At 45.0% G+C, this 19,672-nt stretch overlaps 1 protein-coding gene across 1 annotated transcript; it reads left to right on the forward strand.

Moving 5' to 3' along the window:
- Positions 1-17,242: 17,242 nt before the first annotated feature.
- Positions 17,243-18,184, forward strand: LOC141072479 (olfactory receptor 52K2-like). The gene has a single exon (XM_073559753.1). It carries the CDS (start codon positions 17,243-17,245, stop codon positions 18,182-18,184), a length of 942 nt encoding a protein of 313 aa, XP_073415854.1.
- Positions 18,185-19,672: the final 1,488 nt, after the last annotated feature.

Below are 19,672 nucleotides of genomic sequence, written 5' to 3' on the forward strand. Positions count from 1 at the left end.
TACTGCGATACAGCAACACTTTCTTCACAAAGAAAGGTTTTCGCTGTCTCTGCACACTAATTAATTGAGGGTCAGCATCGCCTCTGAGAATTGTGACGGAAGTTGATCCCGTGAATAGGAATTCCTAGATTTCTGCAATCACTAGAATTTATGTCAGTAATTGTATGCATCTCATTTCCTATTGCGGAGAGTCTGGACTGTCTTACTGAGACAGAAATATATATGAAGATTTAAAAATACCACCAAAGGTGTATACTGGTGTACGCTTCAAATACATTTCCTTTTTTCTAGTTTTTAGATTGTTGCCTAATCCATACTGAGAACATCGAGATTTTAAATATTTAAACTATGCTCTATATACCTGCTATCCAGTGATATTGTACCCTTTCTCAACTTTGAACAAGCTGGTCAAATCCATACTGGGCCTGAGACCATCTGAGCCTGCCTCCTGATCTATAGACATAGCTTTTTAATGTGTAAACTATGCTATACATACCTGTAATCCGGTGATACGGTACCCTTTCTCACCTTTGTCCAATCACGTCTAATCCATACTGGGCCTGAGACCTTCTGAGCCTGACTCCTGTTATATAGACCAACGTTTTTAATGTGTAAACTATGCTATACATACCTGTTATCCAGTGATAATGTACCCTTTCTCACCTTTGTCCAATCACGTCTAATCCATACTGGGACTGAGACCGTCTGAGCCTGCCTCCTGATCTTTAGACATAGGTTTTTAATGAGTAAACTATACTATAAATACCTGTTATCCAGTGATAATGTACCTTTTCTCACCTTTGTCCAATCACGTCTAATCCATACTGGGCCTGAGAACATCTGAGTCTGCCTCCTGATCTATAGACATAGGTTTTAATGTGTAAACTATGCTACATATATACGTGTTACCCGGTGAAACTGTACCCTTTATCAACTTTCTAGAATCTTGTCGAATCCATACTGGGCCTGAGAACGGCTGCCGAGCTGTTAAGCAAGCTACAGCACCTGTGGTTTGGACACGTAATTTTTTGCATTTTTTCAGGAATGCCGGTTAGGCCTAATTGAGGAATTGCGGTTGACCTGCACTTACTGGGAAATCATCGTTCGCGGGGAATAATTGGAATCACAGATCCCCATCACTAACGGTGTTCTGTTGGTTATCTGCACCTGTAAGCGACAAAAGCTGGTCCTTTCAGTGTAGCGCGCGTGCAGCCCCGGACATATAACACCATGATAGACCATGATAGTGCCAGAGCCTCGCGTATCCCTCTAGTAAGCTTGACGCGTACCGCGGGGGCATGCCGGAGTCTCGTTCGTTAACGGAATAAAGCTGACAAATCGCTAGCACAACTACAAACGGACATACCACACCACACACAGAATCGACAAAGCTTTCAATGTGTGCATCTTTTCTTGAGGTGGCATGGTTGTGGTTTCCCGGGTGGAGTCCAATTAAGCCGCAGGCTCCACTCCTGGTGGTGCCCTTTTGGACATTCCTTTAAGGTTCAGCTTTGCAATCATACTGCCCCCAGAAAGCAAACACTTTCCCTTCATGGACGCTGTTTGGAAGTTCGTGGGAATAACGCCGCCCGATCGCCAGTTGGCATAATTTATTGGTGGGAAGTCCGACGGTATATGATCGTGTCCGATTTCAGAATTTTTTTTTGGTTGGTATTTTACATTTTTGTCTGCTTTGGGACACCTTTTAAGGTGTTTTGTAATTGTTTTCTATGTGTTTGTATGTGTTTGTGTTTGCCTGCCATTGTTTTCAATGGGGTTCGACGAACATTCAACGAACTTGCCTCCTGTGTGACGAGCCAAAACACTAGCGTGGTGGCTCACCACTACTCCTGATATATAGACGTACATTGTTAATGTTTAGACTATGCTATATATACCTACTATCTGATGATACTGTACACTTTGTCTACTTTTTATATTCTTGTCTAATCCATACTGAGCCTGGGAGCGTCTCTGTGTGACTGATGGAATATATATGGAGATTGACAATTATCCTTTGACTGAATAGAGCTGTACGCTTCTGATACAGTGCCATAAATCTGATGTTATTTTGTGTCTATTTTGTGCAAAATTTTGAAGTTTGGTGGAAGAGGCCGCGGACGTGGGTGCGGGGGGGCAGCTGGTGATGATGGTGGTGGTGCATCTGCTAGTAGTGGCAAAAGCACAATAGCAGCTAAGGCAGGAGGTGTTGAGCCTGCGTCATGGTCTGGCTCCGGAACGCCTGGAATGATACCTTTTCTGGGAGTAGGTTAGCCGCTCTTAAAGGCGGAGCATCAGGAACTGGTTTTGGCTTACATTGCCGAAACAGACTCCATCAAATATGCCCGCCTCTTCTGAAGTTTCAAAAAATGCAAGCACTGAGTGGTCAAGTGCTGGCTCCTGGTCAGGAAGAACCCCTTTACTTCTGTCCTGCACCCCCACCCAAACTGAATGATAAAACCAACCCCAAACCACCGAAATGAATGATTATATCTTGCTTGGTCTTTCCTGTCCACGGGTCCATTTCGGTGGTTTGGGGTTGGTTTTTTCGTAACCAGTGGGTAAACCACTTACTTTCATTGAACACTGGTGGTAGTGTATATAAATGAATTAAACAAATTATTGTCATGACTATTGTTTAGATAATTTGTGCAGATATATTATCCATATCCGGTGTTCATGTGTTTTCTTTAAACTGAATGATGCAGCAGGCCACACTTCACATTAGTCCATGTAGCTCTTTCTATCATACCATGCCTGGGTTATCAAGTCAAATCGTGAATTCCCCAGTCCAAGATGAATCTGACGTGGAGTGTGGGTGGCCAGCCAGGGCAGTGGGGTTAATCGGTACCGGGCCGGTGTCTCACAGGGATGTGTCACGGTGGTGGTGACCCGTTCCGTGGCCCTGGGCGTCCATGCAAAGGGGTGAATTACATTTATAAGTGAATGATACGTGACGCCACATGTGGTTTCTGATTAGATTGACCAGCGCTGCAGTGTCGCTTCTGTGGGACAGATGTTGTGGTGCAGCTAAGATGTAGAAGACCTGCACAGGTAGGGCCGTAGTCGCAGGGCAGATGAAAGAGTTGGGAGATGGTGTGTAGTGCAGGATGTAGCTGAGCTGTGCGCCAGGCGCAGGAGAAAGATGACAGACACAGTCATGCAGTTACTTTACCTGTACTTGGTAGGTGCTGTCCAGGACCCAGAGTACAGATGGAGAAGAATTTGGTCATTCTGGAAGCCAATTTGGATTTCTCTCTCTGCAGATAGGTAGTGTGGCCTCCTTTCTAGCGCTTATCTGAGGTACTCTCAGTGCTGAGTTCAATGAAGTTCCCCCTGTTGACTCTCTTTTGGAACTTTCTCATATGGCAGCCAGCCGTAGCCTTTTCCTTCTGGCTCAAACACATCGATGCTGGGGCCTCCGAGCCTCAGTTGGGTACAGAGCATTTACAGCTGCTACTTCCTCCGGATTCTGCTGCAGGAACGTCAGTGTCCCTAGAAACTCGGAGACCGGAATCCGGACCATGCTCTCTAGCAAGGAGTGAGCGTTAACTCTGCTCATCCTCCAGCTCCCCTTCTCACGTCCACACACTTCCCCTTCCCTGCACAGAATGGCCTAACTTACCTCCTCCCGACCACAGAGAGCAGCTCCTCAGCAGTCATGTTCAGAGGTCTCCCTGCTGGCGTGGAGTGGGAAATGTGTTGTGTGTTGGTTTAACTGCTAGAGAGATCCTTTGTTGCTCCCAAGCATGACATCACACTCCCTAGGAGGAAGGTAATGCCACTGTGGCGACCGTACTCCTGGGGGCGCCACAAGTGCACCGAGGCCCAGTCACTGCTAGATGATTCTGCTGTTACATTGACCCAGACCACTACATTCCCCTCACACTCTACACAGCCAGAATCTGACCCAGAGGAAACTCCGGTTCCCCTTCCCGCATACTATACCACCTTACACGGTGACAAAGAGAAGGTGCAGATGAAAGTGCAGGTTCCTTGAGCTGGTGGGGGGGCATACTCATGGGCGACGGCACTGGCACAGGACCCCTCATAGTATGCAAAAGTGTCTCTGCCGGTGGGACCCCCACCCCCACCCGCCCCACCCGCCGTCGGACACACTCCCCCACCCGCCGTCAGACACACCGCCACACACCGCCGTGCTATTAGAGGGGACCTGTGCCACTGCCGTCGCCAATGAGTGGGCCCCCCCTGTTTGCTCAGGATCACAGCACTTGCAAAGTTGAAATACTTACCTCTCCCTGCTCCACTGCCATGATGTCTTCCTCGCTTCCTGACAGTGATAGTCTGATCAGAGAGCGCAATGACATCACGTCTGTACGCCCTCTGCCTAAACAGCCAAGTGCAGTGAGAAGGACGATGGGGACGACGAGGAGTCCAGACTAGTACAGGGATTCCATAGCGAGGAGACTTATTTAATTGTTTTCAATGTTGGGACAGCAATTTTAGGGGAGCACTATACTCTGGAGAATGATATATGGAGCCCACCATACACTGGAACATTCCGAAGGTGGACATCAGACACTGGAGCAGCATTTACAGGGCCCATTATACACTAGAGCAGTAGAAATGGGGCCCATTATATATGGAGCATTATTTGGGCCCATAAACAGTGGAGCTTCATCCATGTGGACCAACATATACTGTAGCATTATGTGGAGCTCATCATATACTGTTTCAAACATTATATGGGACCAATGATTCTGTATGGTGAAATACACTGCGTTCCAAATTATTATGCAAATTGGATTTAAGTGTCATAAAGATGTAATTTTTTGTTTTTCAAATAAACTCATAGATGGTATTGTGTATCAGGGCTCTTTGGATCACTGAAATCAATCTCAAATTCCTGTGATAATTAGTTTACCAGGTGAGCCCAATTAAAGGAAAACTACTTAAGAATGATGTTCCACATTATTAAGCAGGGCACAGGTTTCAAGGAATTTAGGAAAGAAAGAGGACATCTCTGCTGCTGAAAAGCATCAAATAGTGCAATGCCTTGGTCAAGAGATGAAAACATTAGATATTTCCCAAAAATTTAAACGTGACCATCGTACTGTTAAGAGATTTGTGGTTGATTCTGAGCACCGGCATGTTTGTGCTGATAAAGGCAGAATGAGGAAGGTTTCTGCCAGGCAAGTTCATCGGATTTTTTTTAAGTTTATGCTTAGAACATACAACACTGCCCTTCACCTCTCCAAACAAACCTATTTCAACACCCTCATCACCTCACTGTCCAATAACCCGAAACGTCTCTTTGACACTTTTCATTCTCTACTCAATCCAAGAGTACAGGCCCCAACCACGGAGCTCCGAGCTGACGATCTGGCCAATTACTTCAAAGAAAAAATTGACCAGATCCAACAGGAAATTATCTCCCAATCACCTCATACCATGCACTGTCCTCCCTCCCCCACTGCATCTAACTCACTCTCTGATTTTGAACCAGTCACAGAAGAAGAAGTAAGCAGGCTCCTTGCATCTTCTCGCCCAACTACTTGCACCAGTGACCCATTTCCGTCACAGCTCCTTCAGTCCCTTTCCCCTGCTGTCACCCCTCACCTAACTAAAATATTTAACCTCTCTCTCTCTTCTGGTATTTTTCCCTCCTCATTTAAGCATGCCATCATACATCCACTACTTAAAAAACCATCCCTCGACCAAAACTGTGCGGCTAACTATAGACCTGTCTCTAATCTTCCCTTCATTTCTAAACTCCTGGAACGCCTGGTCCACTCCCGTCTGATCCGCTATCTCTCAGAAAACTCTCTTCTCGACCCTCTCCAATCCGGTTTCCGCTCTTTACACTCCACTGAAACTGCCCTCACTAAAGTCTCTAATGATCTGCTAACAGCTAAATCAAATGGTCACTACTCCATGCTAATTCTCTTGGATCTCTCTGCAGCATTCGACACTGTGGATCATCAGCTCCTCCTCACTATGCTCCGTTCCATTGGCCTCAAGGATACCGTTCTCTCCTGGTTCTCCTCCTATCTCTCTGACCGCTCCTTTACTGTATCTTTTGCCAGTTCCTCCTCCTCTCATCTTCCCCTTACTGTTGGGGTCCCCCAAGGATCGGTTCTAGGTCCCCTCCTCTTCTCCTTGTACACTGCCCCTATTGGTCAAACAATCAGTAGATTTGATTTCCAGTACCATCTCTATGCTGATGACACCCAATTATACGCTTCTTCTCCTGACATCACGCCAGCCTTTCTAGAAAACACCGGCGATTGTCTAAATGCTGTGTCTAATATCATGTCCTCACTATATCTGAAACTGAACCTGTCAAAGACTGAACTCCTGGTGTTTCCTCCCTCTACTAATGTACCTATACCCGACATTGCCATTTCTGTGTGTGGTTCCACTATTACTCCCCAGCAACAGGCCTGCTGTCTTGGGGTCATACTTGATTCCGAGCTTTCCTTTGCCCCCCACATTCGATCACTGGCTCGCTCTTGTCATCTGCACCTCAAAAACATTTCTAGAATTCGACCTTTTCTTACCTTTGACTCTGCAAAAACTCTTACTGTTTCTCTTATTCATTCTCGTCTCGACTATTGTAACTCTCTTCTAATCGGTCTCCCTCTTACCAAACTCTCCCCCCTCCAATCTGTCTTGAATGCTGCAGCCAGGATCATATTCCTCACCAATCGTTACACCGATGCCTCTACCTTGTGCCAGTCATCACACTGGCTACCCATCCACTCCAGAATTCAGTATAAACTTATTACCCTCACTCACAAAGCCCTCCATGGCTCAGCACCACCCAACATCTCCTCCCTTGTTTCAGTATACCACCCTACCCGCGCCCTCTGCTCTGCTGATGACCTGAGGTTAGTATCCTCAATAGTCAGAACCTCCCACTCCCGTCTCCAAGACTTTACATGTGCCGCGCCAATTCTTTGGAATGCACTTCCCAGGTCAATACGATTAGTCCCCAATCCCCACAATTTTAAGCGTGTCCTGAAAACGCATTTATTCAGACTGGCCTACCACCTCAACACATTAACCTAATCTATCCCTGTGTGGCAGAGCCAAAAGTTTTACCATAACCAGGTTCCCCGCATCATGTTCCCACATGCTTTATGCCTCCATTAGCCCTCTGTGTCTGTACTGTTACACACTTAACATTATGGCTGGTCCATACAATCAGGGCAACTGTTACCACCCACCTTTCGTGTCTACCTCTTTCCTCATAGACTGTAAACTTGCGAGCAGGGCCCTCTTTCCTCTTGGTATTTGTTATAATCTACTGTATGTGATTATTGTTATGCTGTAATGTCTATTGTCTGTACAAATCCCCTCTGAAATGTAAAGTGCTGCGGAATATGTCGGCGCTATAAAAATAAAATTTATTATTATTATTATTATTATTATTATTATTATTATTATCGGATTAAGAGAGCAGCTGCTAAAAAGACATTACAAACCAGCAAACAGATATTTAAAGCTGCTGGTGCCTCTGGAGTCCCTCGAACCTCATGGTGTAGGATCCTTCAAAGGCTTGCTGTGGTGCATAAACCTACTATTCGGCCACCCCTAAAAAGTGTTCACAAGCAGAAATTGCAGCAGTGGGTCCAGACATACATGAAGACTATTTTTCATACAGTCTTGTTTACTGATGAGTGTCGAGCAACCCTGGATGGTCCAGATGGATGGAGTAGTGAATGGTTGGTGGATGGCCACTATGTCCCAACAAGGCTGCGACTTCAGCAAAGAGGAGGAGTCGTCATGTTTTGGGCCGGAATCATGGGGAAACAGCTGGTAGGGCTCTTTAAGGTTCCTGAAGGTGTGAAAATGACCTCTGCAAAGTACTGTATATAGAGTTTCTGACTGACAGCTGTCTTCCATGGTATAAAAAGCAGAAACGTGCCGTCAGGAGCAAAATCCTCTTCATGCATGACAATGCACCATCTCATGCTGCAAAGAATACCTCCGAGTCATTGACTGCTATAGGCATAAAAGGAGATAAACTCATGGTGTGGCCACCATCTTCCCCTGACCTCAACCCTGTAGAGAACCTTTGGAGTATCATCAAGCAAAAGATCTATGAAGGTGGGAGGCAGTTCACATCAAGACAGCAGCTCTGGGAGGCTATTCCGACTTCATGCAAAGAAATCCAAGCAGAAACGCTCCAAAAACTCCCAAGTTCTATGGATGCAAGAATTGTGAAGGTGATGTCACAGAAGGGTTCCAATGATAGCATGTAACTTGGCCTGTTAGGATGTTTTGGAGTTAAATAGCTTTTTTGTTCAGTGAATGTGACCTCCTAATGCTGCAAATTCCACAAATGAACATTTTCAGTTCTTTAAAACAGATCAAATGTTTAGAAATTCTACTGTGCCTAATAATTTGGAACAGTGCAATATGAGTTTATTCATTTTGGAGATTATACTGCTATCATTGGGAGGTTTCTTCAATAAAATTTGATGTATACTCTAACGGGTGATGACTTTTATTAGAATGACTGTCATTTGTACTGACCATTTAGGAAAATCATATAAAAATATCATTTGCATAATAATTTGGAACACAGTGTATATGGGCCTCATTACTCTGTATAGTGCACTATGCGGTGGCCATAATACTGTATGGAGTAATATACTGTCCGTTTTTGGAGCTATTAAAAATGGATATCAGTCATGAGATGTAAAAAGTGAAGTATTTTTCATTGTACTATGCTGCTGTTTCTCTGCGGTATCGGAGCATCATGAGTTGTGGTATGTGTTAAAGGGGCGTTCTTTGGCCCAGGGCACATGAAAACCTGGAGCCAGCCCTACCCCCACAAATTTAGCCAAATAACCCCCACTTTTCAGTGCGTAACTAGTATTATGAAGTAAATTAAGGTTGAAAAGCTTCAGTAATAAGAATTGATGTTTTTGGCATGCAAAAGGGCACTGTTGGTGTGTTTCCTGGCCTCCACTCCCTGCCGACTTTGCTTCCCCATTGACTTGCATTGGGTTTCGTGTTTCAGTCGGCCTTCGACTTTTCACGATAATTGGCCGATTTCGTTTGACCCGACTTTTGCGAAAGTGGGCAAAGTCGCTCATCTCTAGTCATAATAGGAAACGTATTCTTGGGACACATGCACGCCCCATCTTCTGTGAAAGGACACCCAACTCTGTTTCAACCTTCCAACAACGAGTTCCATGTCAAGGAACTCCCACACAGCATCCAACTGCCCAATCATTTAAAAGAGTTTACTCATGACAGCAGTATGGTGTCCTGAAGCTATGAAGATCAGTTGGGGTGCACAGTCTTCCAGAGAACTAAGCAAGACAATCAAGTAGCAATGTCGGTAGAGGACAAGTTGTTCTTAGAGGTTATGGACAAGGGACTTGTAAAAGATGAGACCAACAGCTGGATCGCACCTCTTCCCTTCAGAACCCACAGACCACATCTACCAAACAACAGAAATCATGCATTCAAACGTTTCTCCTCTCTCAAACATAATCTGCAAAGGAAACCAGAGATGAGAGATCACTTTTTCTACTTCATGTCAAAAAATTTTGAGAACTGGCATGCAGAACTAGCTCCCACTCTCAAAGACTCTGAAGAATGCTGGTTCTTACCCATGTTTGGAGTATACCACCCCAAGAAACTGGACCAGATTAGAGTGGTGTTTGATTCCAGTGCTAAGTTTGATGATGTCTCCCTGAATGGTGTTCTACTAACAGGACCAGACCTCAATAACAAACTACTGGGAGCACTTATGCGTGTCCGTAAGGATTCCATTGCCTTCATTGCTGACATCCAGCAAATGTTCCATTGTTTCCTTGTGAGAGAGAGACAGGAACTTCCTAAGATTCTTCTGGTACAGAGACAATGATCCTACTAAAGAGGTCACAGAGTATCGCATGAGAGTGCACATCTTTGGCTATAGCCCTTCTCCTGCAGTTGCCATTTATGGGCTGAAAAGGTTGGCTCAAGAAGGAGAAACAGAATACGGATCAGATGTCAGGCAATTCATAGAAAAGGACTTTTATATTGATGACTGTTTGAAAGCCATGCCTTCAAATAAGAGTGCTATCAGTCTTCTCAGGAGAGCCCAAGAGATGCTTGCTTGCTCCAACATCAGGCTTCACAAAATAGCCTCAAACAGCCAAGAACTCATGAAAGCATTCCCTTCTCAAGACTTGTGTAACGGTCTCAGAGACCTGGACCTGGTGTCAGACCCCACACGAATGCAACACAGCCTGGGGCTTCTCTGGAATCTACAGTCAGACACTTTCACCTTTCAGGTCAGCCAGGAAGAAAAGCCTTTCACATGTAGAGGCGTCCTGTCTACCATCAACAGCCTGTACGATCCTTTGAGTTTCGCAGCTCCTGTTACTTACAAGGCAAAGCCATACTAAGAGACTAAACTAAGGAAACATCTGACTGGGATGCACCTCTGCCACCTGATAAGAGAATCCAGTGGGAAGTATGGAAGAACCCTTTAGCAGCCCTCTCCAACCTGAATATTCCGAAACCATACACCCCTGTGCCGTCTACAGAAATACAAAGCCAAAGACTATACGTACTTGCAGATGCTTCTGTCAAAGAAATTGCTGCGGTTGCTTATCTCAAAACTGTAGACTCTAAATGTCAGAGCCACATTGGATTCATTATGGGGAAGGCCAAACTTGCTCCACAACCAGAGCACACTATACCAAGGTTAGAGCTTTGTGCTGCAGTCTTAGCTGTTGAATTAGCAGAGTTCATCGCATCTGAGATGGACATCGACCTGACACAAGCCAAGTTCTACTCAGAGAGCAAAGTAGTCCTGGGATACTTCCACAATGAAACTAGACGATTCTATGTTTATGTCAACAACAGAGTGCTACGAATTAGGAGATCAGTTCATCCAAAACAGTGGCATTACATTCCCACAGACCAAAATCCTGCAGATCATGCAACTAGAGCAGTTGACGCAAGTCGACTGGAAAGCACAACAGCTTTCAGGACCAAAACTATTGTACACTGAGGAAAATTTTCCAGACACCTTTGAGCTAGTGAGAGAGAACTCAGATGCTGAAATCCACCCTCAGGTGTCTACACTTCATACAATGAGTCCAGCTACTCTCCTCACCCAGAAAACAGGACTATCCAGTGCCCCTCCAGGAGGATTCGACGCTAAGGACCTCTACAAGCGCCAATGGAGACAGGTACAAAGTCTTGCAAACACATTCTGGGACAGGTGGCGCAAACAATATTTGTCTATCCTGCAGCCACGGACGAAGTGGCAATCTACCAGGCCTAATCTAGGCATTGGTGATCTCGTCCTTGTGAAAGACTGTCAAGCCCATCGGAACCAGTGGCCACTTGGTCTAGTGACTGCAGCATTCCTGAGTAAGGATGGCAACGTCCGCAAAGTCGAACTGTGGATGGCCAAGGGAATGAACTTAAGACATTCTCCAGACCAGTAACTGAGCTGGTCCTATTGTTGTCTTCTGAGAAAAAGGATAGTAGCATCCGTTTGATGACAGACGGGGAGTGTTCTGTCTCCAACATCTGATTTATTATATGCTTGTTAATGTTTTCAGTGTTTTTGGCTCCATCTAGTGACCAGAGTCATAACCGCAGTGTTATTGTATTTTACTTTCACTTTCTAATCTTTTTACCCTCCGTTGCAATGGCATTCAGTTTTTGCAAAGGATTATGGTTAGTCCAGCCCCCATTTTCCCTCCAGTTCTTCATTTTCCCTCAGCCTGCATCCTGGAAGCATCTCATTTCTCTTCTCCCCTTGTGAGCGCATCGCTGGTATGTAATCATACTTCCTGTATCTAATTTCTGTCCCATATCAGCCTGCTTAGTTAGTTTTCCCCTGCTCAGCTAGTAGTGCAGGTGTTGACTTATAATGTATATATGTATTCCAATGTACTCAGTACTGATTGAGTATATATATGTTTGTATTGTAGTTTCACCGCGCCAATATACCATCACATTCAATAAAGCACAGATTCAACCTACAGTCTCCTTATTGGACCCCGGTATAGTGGTTTAGCTGCCTGTATAAGCTAAATGAATTCTGCTTCATTTAGTGAGGACAGAACAGGCAGCGTATTTCTGGCTTGGTTATGAACGATGTCTCTTTTTGTAAAAGCTCAGTCTTGCTTCGAATTTCTCACTCCAAGACAAATCAATTGGGCAAGGGGACCTTGATTCGATTGGGTACCATTGAGGGGTTTTGTCTTTGCCCAGTAGCAAACCTCAGACGATGGTGTGTAGTACGACCTTCTGGTCCATGTTAGGCATCGGATTTCTGTCGCTGCACAGCGAGAATCCCAAGCCTTACTTCCAGCGGTCTGCCATTCCTCTCCAGCCGCAGAGGAGCTTGCTCAGCTATCTCGTCGGTCCCGGCGCTCTGCCCAAACCAGCTCCGTGGGTTTGCTTGCTGCTGCCATCTCTGGCACAGCTATGGCAATGCATGCTGCTCAGCAGCGAGATTCTCCAGGGACTAAGTCCTCATGTCGGGCCACTGAGCATGCCCGTGGTGTGATCTCCCATTGGAGATCGAAGGTCACGTGCTCAGGTCCTGCTCGTGTTCGGATTGGCCCATCCGAGAAGCCAGGAAGGTCCCGGACGCTCGTGGCTATAAAAGGTTCGCATGGCCGCTTGGCCATGCGCTAGGATTGCCAGTATTTTCTGACTATAAGGAGTGAGTGATGGATGCACGTATGTATGTCTCTGGTGACTGACTCATTATGATACCCCTATCCTTGGTACGCATGTGTTGTGCAGCCTAGCCTGCTAGCGCCCAGGCTTAGATGTAGGTAGGACAGAGTTGAGTCAGATATTAGTCACTATCAGTGACTCGGCACGCCTCAGAGCAAGTGCTCCGCACTCCTTAGCCAGCATCTATAGCGGCATTCGTGGCAGCGACGCCGCACGCTCAGTGGCCTAGAAGGACTCTAACCCCATGCCTTGGGGTGGAGTTCTGTGGCTGTTTGCTGTGCGCTCTGTGGCCGGGCTCTGTGAGCTAAACAGGCTCCGGCTTTCACTTTCAAGTGGCTGTGCGGTTCTGTGAAGTAACAGAATCTGCTCCTGTTCACACTGGGTGACGTAACCTACGTGTGACTGTTTTCAAGCCGCTCTTCCCTTCCGCCATTACCTAGCAGCAGTGTACCACCTCTGCACGGTGGACCCCGGGCTGCGAACGCACTCTCTACTATTTTATAATCTGGTGCGTTCCGCCAGCCCTAACAGTCTGAGCACCCTTTTCATACAGCAAGACGGTGTTCCTGCTACCGTTTTTCAGTTTACGTCGGTGTTAAAACGGTGTTTAACCCAACTGAATTTAGATGCTGAAAGGATCACTTCTCACTCCTTTCGTATTGGGGCTGCAATAGTCGCAGCCTAGTGGGGCTTGAGTATCCAAAAAATTCAGGACTTAGGGAGGTGGAAGTCCGAATGTGTGCGGCTTTATATAAGACCTAACCTGTTAAGTGTTTAACTTCTTTTTGATGTTCTTTGGCCAGAGGAGTATTTGGATTTTGGCACACTCATTCGTACATTGGGCCCAGAAGAGAGCTGCCCAACGAGTTTACTCAGAGACTCTTTCGTGTGATCCGTCGCAGGTGTCAGTGGTATGGTATGGAGTGAGGGGAATGAGATGGAAGGCTTTGGTTCCTATTGTTAAGAAACTTTCTTTGTTTTACCCTTCTCCTGATTTACTCATAATCCATCTAGGGGGCAATGATTTAGGCAAAATTAAGACCCTTGACCTGTTATGGTTCATGCATAGGGATATCAAATTTTTGAAATCCTTTTTTTCCAACTGTTGTACTTAATTTTCGGAGATTGTTCTGAGACTTATTTGGAAAAACGCGACTCTAAAATTTATGGATGTGGGAGATGGTTCATACCGGCACGTGGACCTTGAAGGATTCTTGGACGGCCTGTATAGACAGGATGGGGTTCACTTATCGGATGTCGGTTTAGACATTTTTAATTTGGGTTTTCAAAATATTTTGGAGAAATGGCTGTAGCGTTTTGGGGTGGGGGCCTAGCATATTCTATGCTATTTCGTTTGGGAAAATCCCCCAATTTGCTTGGGGGGATTCTGGTTATGGTATACGGTAATCTAAAGTTGATGGAGTGGTGTTTCATTTAAGTATGGACTAAAAGTGTTATTTAAAGTCATTTATTTATTCATGGTTATTAAAAATTTTGGTCACCCTTAATAAAAATGCCACAGCCATTTTATGCCAAAGAGGTGTCAATGTGTGTTTATTTCAGGTTAATTAAAGTTCAGTAGTTCATGTAGGTTTTGTGCTACCATGCATGGACCGCAATGCATAGACTGTAATGCATGGACCGCAATGCTTAGACTATAATGCATGGACCGCAATTCATGGACTGACTGCGGGCCTCCCGACCTGAGCGTGACAGCGTCTTGTAATTCTATGAGGCCGTCACGCTCAGGTCAGGAGACCCGCGGCCAGTCTGTGTTTTGACCGTGTTCCATGCATGTCTGCATGTGCCCTGGCGCTTATAATAAATCTTCCATGGCGCCAGGTCCTCATCTGGATACTCCTTTACAATATTCATATGCCCAGAACTATATCGTGTGACAACCATTTTAATTTGTATACTCTTTTGTGAGATATTTTTAAAACCCTTTTACGTTTTGACCTTTTGACCATCACTCGATCCTTCCAGACATGCGGGGAGCTGAGCGGCCGGAGGCCACAACGTGTGCTGCCCCTAGTGGCTGCTCTCCTCTATTACACTAATGTTTAGGAGAGGCGGACAATTCCCAGACAATGACAGAGTCACAGAGACCGTGGAGGAAGCTTCTGGGACACAACATATTTATACTCTACTAATAAGAAGACGCAGATTCCCACAGCAGCTCATTTAGGAGCGCGGCCTCATTAGACCTGAGCTGACGCTGATCCCACAAGGACCGCATGCCCCTGCGATGTGACTATAAATGTGAAGAGCTCGGGTCCTCACACGGACTGTCCCTGTGCTGGATCACTAGGGACTGTGCGACCCTGGACGTGTCCATAATGAGCAGGTAACGACAATACAGAACCGGAGACATGAGGAGCGACAATCCCGTGTTACCTGCTAATGGTGGAGCACAGCGACTATGGAGGGGACGGACACTCCTGTATTAGCTGCGGGATCTGTGCACAGGTGTCTGTGGTGCTGGGATATCCCGGCAGGGACATCATGTGAGATCACAGGAACAGAGGAATCATGTCCGCAGCCTCATGGACTATAAAACCGAGAGGTCTCACCCCACAGCACTGACCTCATACACCGTATATACAGCGGAAAGTATTCACACCCCTTTACACTTTTCACTCTTTGTTTCATTGCAGCCATTTGGTAAATTCAAAAAAGTTCATTTTTTCTCAGTAATGTACACTGTGCACCTCATCTTGACTGAAAAATGTATTAAAAAAGAAAAACTGAAATATCCCATGGCCATAAGTATTCAGCCCCTTTGCTCAGTGTTGAGGAGAAGCACCTTTTGAGCTAGTACAGCCATGAGTCTTCTTGGGAATGATGCCACAAGTTTTTCTCCCCTGGATTTGGGGATCCTCTGCCATTCTTCCTTGCAGTCCCTCTCCAGTTCCGTCAGGATGGATGGTGAGCATTGGTGGACAGTCATTTTCAGGTCTCTCCAGAGATGCTCAATTGGGTTTAGGTCAGGGCTCTGGCTGGGCCAGTCAAGAATGGTCACAGAGTTGTTCTGAAGCCACTCCTTTGTTATTTTAGCTGTGTGCTTAGGGTCATTGTCTTGTTGGAAGGTGAACCTTCAGCCAAGTCTGAGGTCCAGAGCACTCTGGAAGAGATTTTCATCCAGGATATCTCTGTACTTGGCCGCATTCATGTTTCCTTCAATTGCAACCAGTCGTCCTGTCCCTGCAGCTGAAAAACACCCCCATAGCATGATGCTGCCACCACCATGTTTCACTGTTGGGATTGTATTGGGCAGGTGATGAGCAGTGCCTGGTTTTCTCCATACATACCGCTTAGAATTATCACCAAAAAGTTCTATCTTCGTCTCATCAGACCAGAGAATCTTATTTCTCATAGTCTGGGAGTCCTTCATGTGTGTTTTTTAGCAAACTCTCTGCTGGCTTTCATATGTCTTGCACTGAGGAGAGGCTTCCGTCAGGCCACTCTGCCATAAAGGCCCGACTGGTGGAGAGCTGCAGTGATAGTTGACTTTGTGGAACTTTCTCCCATCTCCCTACTGCATCTGTGGAGCTCAGTCACAGTCATCTTGGGGTTCTTCTTTGCCACTTTGCTCTTAGGAACTTTGAGTACTGCAGAAATTCTTTTGTAACCTTTGCCAGATCTGTGCCTTGCCCCAATTCTGTCTCTGAGCTCCTTGGCCAGTTCCTTTGACCTCATGATTCTCATTTGGTGTGACATGCACTGTGAGCTGTGAGGTCTTATATAGACAGGTGTGCGCCTTTACAAATCAAGTCCTGTCAGTGTAATTACACACAGCTGGAGTCCAATGAAGGAGAAGAACCATCTCAAGGAGGATCACAAGGAAATGGACAGCATGGGACTTACATATGAGTGTCTGAGCAAAGGGGCTGAATACTTATGACCATGTGAGATTTCAGTTTTACTTTTTTAATAAGTTTACAAAAATTTCTATATTTCTGTTTTTTTCTTACAAGATGGGGTGCAGAGTGAACATTAATGAGAAAAAAATGAACTTTTCTGAATTTACCAAATGGCTGCAATGAAACAAAGAGAAAAATGTAAAGGGGTCTGAATACTTTCCGTACCCACTGTACCAGGTACTGCCATGCCTTCTGCCGCATTTATAGGGAATTATTATCTTATACATAGGGGATCATTATCTCACATATACGGGATTATTACCTCACATCCAGGGATATTAGTGTAATGTCTCCTACCTCACATACTGAGGATTGTTACCTCACACATGTAATATACCCCACTAATAATACGCTAATGTCCCCCTTTGTGTGTGTAGACAGTAAAATAATGTCCATTACTTCTCATCCTCTCAGCTGTCGGAGGAGACCTCAGAGTAATGGCTGTCCTGTCTGGAGAACTTTATATTAACCCTATAAATTCTCATTCTTCGCCTCACGTCCCTGTGTCGATGGTACAATATTGGGCTCTGAAAGTTAATAAGAAAAGCTTGTTAGATGAGGAAAAAATAATTTTTACATGATATATTATAATGAGCTCTTCCTCCTGCTGTCTACTCAGATGATTGCCATCCTGTGACTGAATCATGGCGTCCATCAACATGTCCAGCACTTACACACGTGTTTTTATCCTGCAGGGGATCCCGGGCTTCGAGTCTTCTCATGTGCTGATTTCCATCCCCCTCTTTGTCATGTACATTTTGTCTCTATGGGGGAACCTCCTGATGCTGCTCCTCATCACGATGGAGTCGCGGCTCCACAGCCCCATGTATTACTTCCTCTCTAGCTTGTTCCTCACGGACATAATCCTGTCACATACTATTCTTCTCAAAATGTTCTTCATCTTCTGGCTGAATGACAGTGAGATCACCTTTATCTCCTGCTTTACCCAGATGTTCTTCATCCATTGCTTTGCTACCATAGAGTCCGGAATCCTCCTGGCCATGGCCTTTGATAGATACATCGCTATCTGTAATCCTCTTCATTATGTAAGTACGTTAACCAACACATTAATAGTGAAGATAGTTCTAGCCCTGGTGGTACGAGGCACCATCATAGTGATCCCATGTTCTTGGATGGCCAGCAGACTCCCATACTGCAAGAGCCACCAAATTCCTCACTCTTTCTGTGACCACATGGCGGTTGTGAAGTTGGCTTGTGGCGACACCACCATCAACAGTGCCTATGGCTTGACCATGGTCTTGATGGTCTTTATATTTGACACATCATGCATTGTCGTATCCTATGCTTTGATACTGAGGGCGGTTTTGAGACTTTCCACCAGGAACGCCAAGAATAAAGCATTTGGAACATGTTCATCCCATATTTCCATCATTGTCATACTCTACACCTTGGTACTGTTTTCCATTATGACCTATAGAATAGGACATATAGCTCCATACATCCATGTGATCCTGTCCAACTTCTACTTCCTGACCCCGTCGATCTTAAACCCCATCATCTATGGTGTGAAGACCCAGGAGATCCGCACTGCAGCTTTCCATCTGTTCACTCATGTTACCTCTTAGTATTTTATCAGATAGTCTGGGATTGTTTATCTTTTTGCCTGTTGAAGATTAAAACTTTGCAAAACTCTCTTTCACCTTGCTCATATAAGGCCTTGGTTTTGTGGGACTAGATTTTCTGCTTTTGGTGCCATTTTCATATAATTACATATATTTCAGTGACTAATTCATATTTTGATGAAAACTAAAAAAACACTTTTTCACTTTAAGTTTTGTCATCGATGTTTAGATTGATGGAGTAAGTTTTCATGGTTCCAGAGGTAACAAACGTGTGAGTAATTATTGTCTTTTTGTAACCCACCTTATAAGAAAATGTATTAAATGTAATAATATTGTGCTTTTGTGCTTGATGTTTAAACATTATAGTTAGTGTTATTTCTCTTGTTTTTAATGATATTATGAGAGTTTTACTAATGATTTTATTTAATAAAACACGTATATATACTGTACATATGAAGTATATGCAAGTGCAATAGCCTGTGTGAAAAATAGTGTTGAAAAAGCGTACTCCACTTTACAAATGTTATTTTCGAGCAGTTGGGCCGGACCACCACCACTATTGTTTTTCTGTGTGGCATGATGGCATTCCTTTGCTTAATTGAGTGCACATAAAATACTAATTTTGTTGCAACCATAGAATCACAGAATCCTAAAATGTTATTGGATGGGACTTCCATGGTCATTGTGTCCAACCCCCACTTGATGTAGGATTCACTAAAACATCTCAGTCAGATGTCAGTCCAGCCTCTGTGTGAAGACTTCCATTGAAGAACTCACCACCTCTCGTGGCAGCCTGTTCCACTCATTGATCACCCTCATTGTCAAAAAGTTTTTCCTAATATCTAATCTGTGTCTCCTCCCTTTCAGTTTTATCCCATTGCTTCTCATGTTTCTGTGGTGCCCTGCATCTTTACCGCCACAAAAGGGTTAAATATGTACTGTTTTGCATGTGTTTTGTGAGCAATGGGAGTTATGCTTTCTCTGCTAGAAACCACAACACACACACAATTTATCTCACTCCCTTACTTGTCTGAAACTTAGAGCTTTGCAGACATGCCCTAACTGGGAGGGGGAGGAGTCAAGAGTTGTTGTTTTCAGTGGTGAAGAAGAAGGAAAGATGGAGAACGCTCTTGGAAGCCATGCCATGCGCTTCCTTCAGGAGCAAAGCTAAGAAGCATCAGGGAATCAGCCCCTAGGCCATCCATGCTTTCAGAGCAGGGTGGTAAGCTGAGAGACTGTGTGGGTTTATACAACCAACAGCAGAGTGCTCTCCCCCGGGAAGACTGCAGCAAACTAGGATCAGTGAAGGATTGTGCAAGAAGGAACATGAGCTGCACACAGGATCCAAGCTGCAAGTTGCCAGAGGAGGAAAACACAGTGAGTAAGGGTTGTACTGGAAGTTCTAAACTCCGGGAAGCCTTGGTCCCAGAAGGGATTAGAATAGCAGAAAGCTTACACCGAGTCACAGCAGAGGAAGGATAACTCCTGTTC

This window comes from Dendrobates tinctorius, unplaced genomic scaffold (assembly GCF_039654945.1).
Source record: "Dendrobates tinctorius isolate UK_male_01 unplaced genomic scaffold, ASM3965494v1 ptg000273l, whole genome shotgun sequence".
Taxonomy (NCBI): Eukaryota; Metazoa; Chordata; class Amphibia; order Anura; family Dendrobatidae; genus Dendrobates; species Dendrobates tinctorius.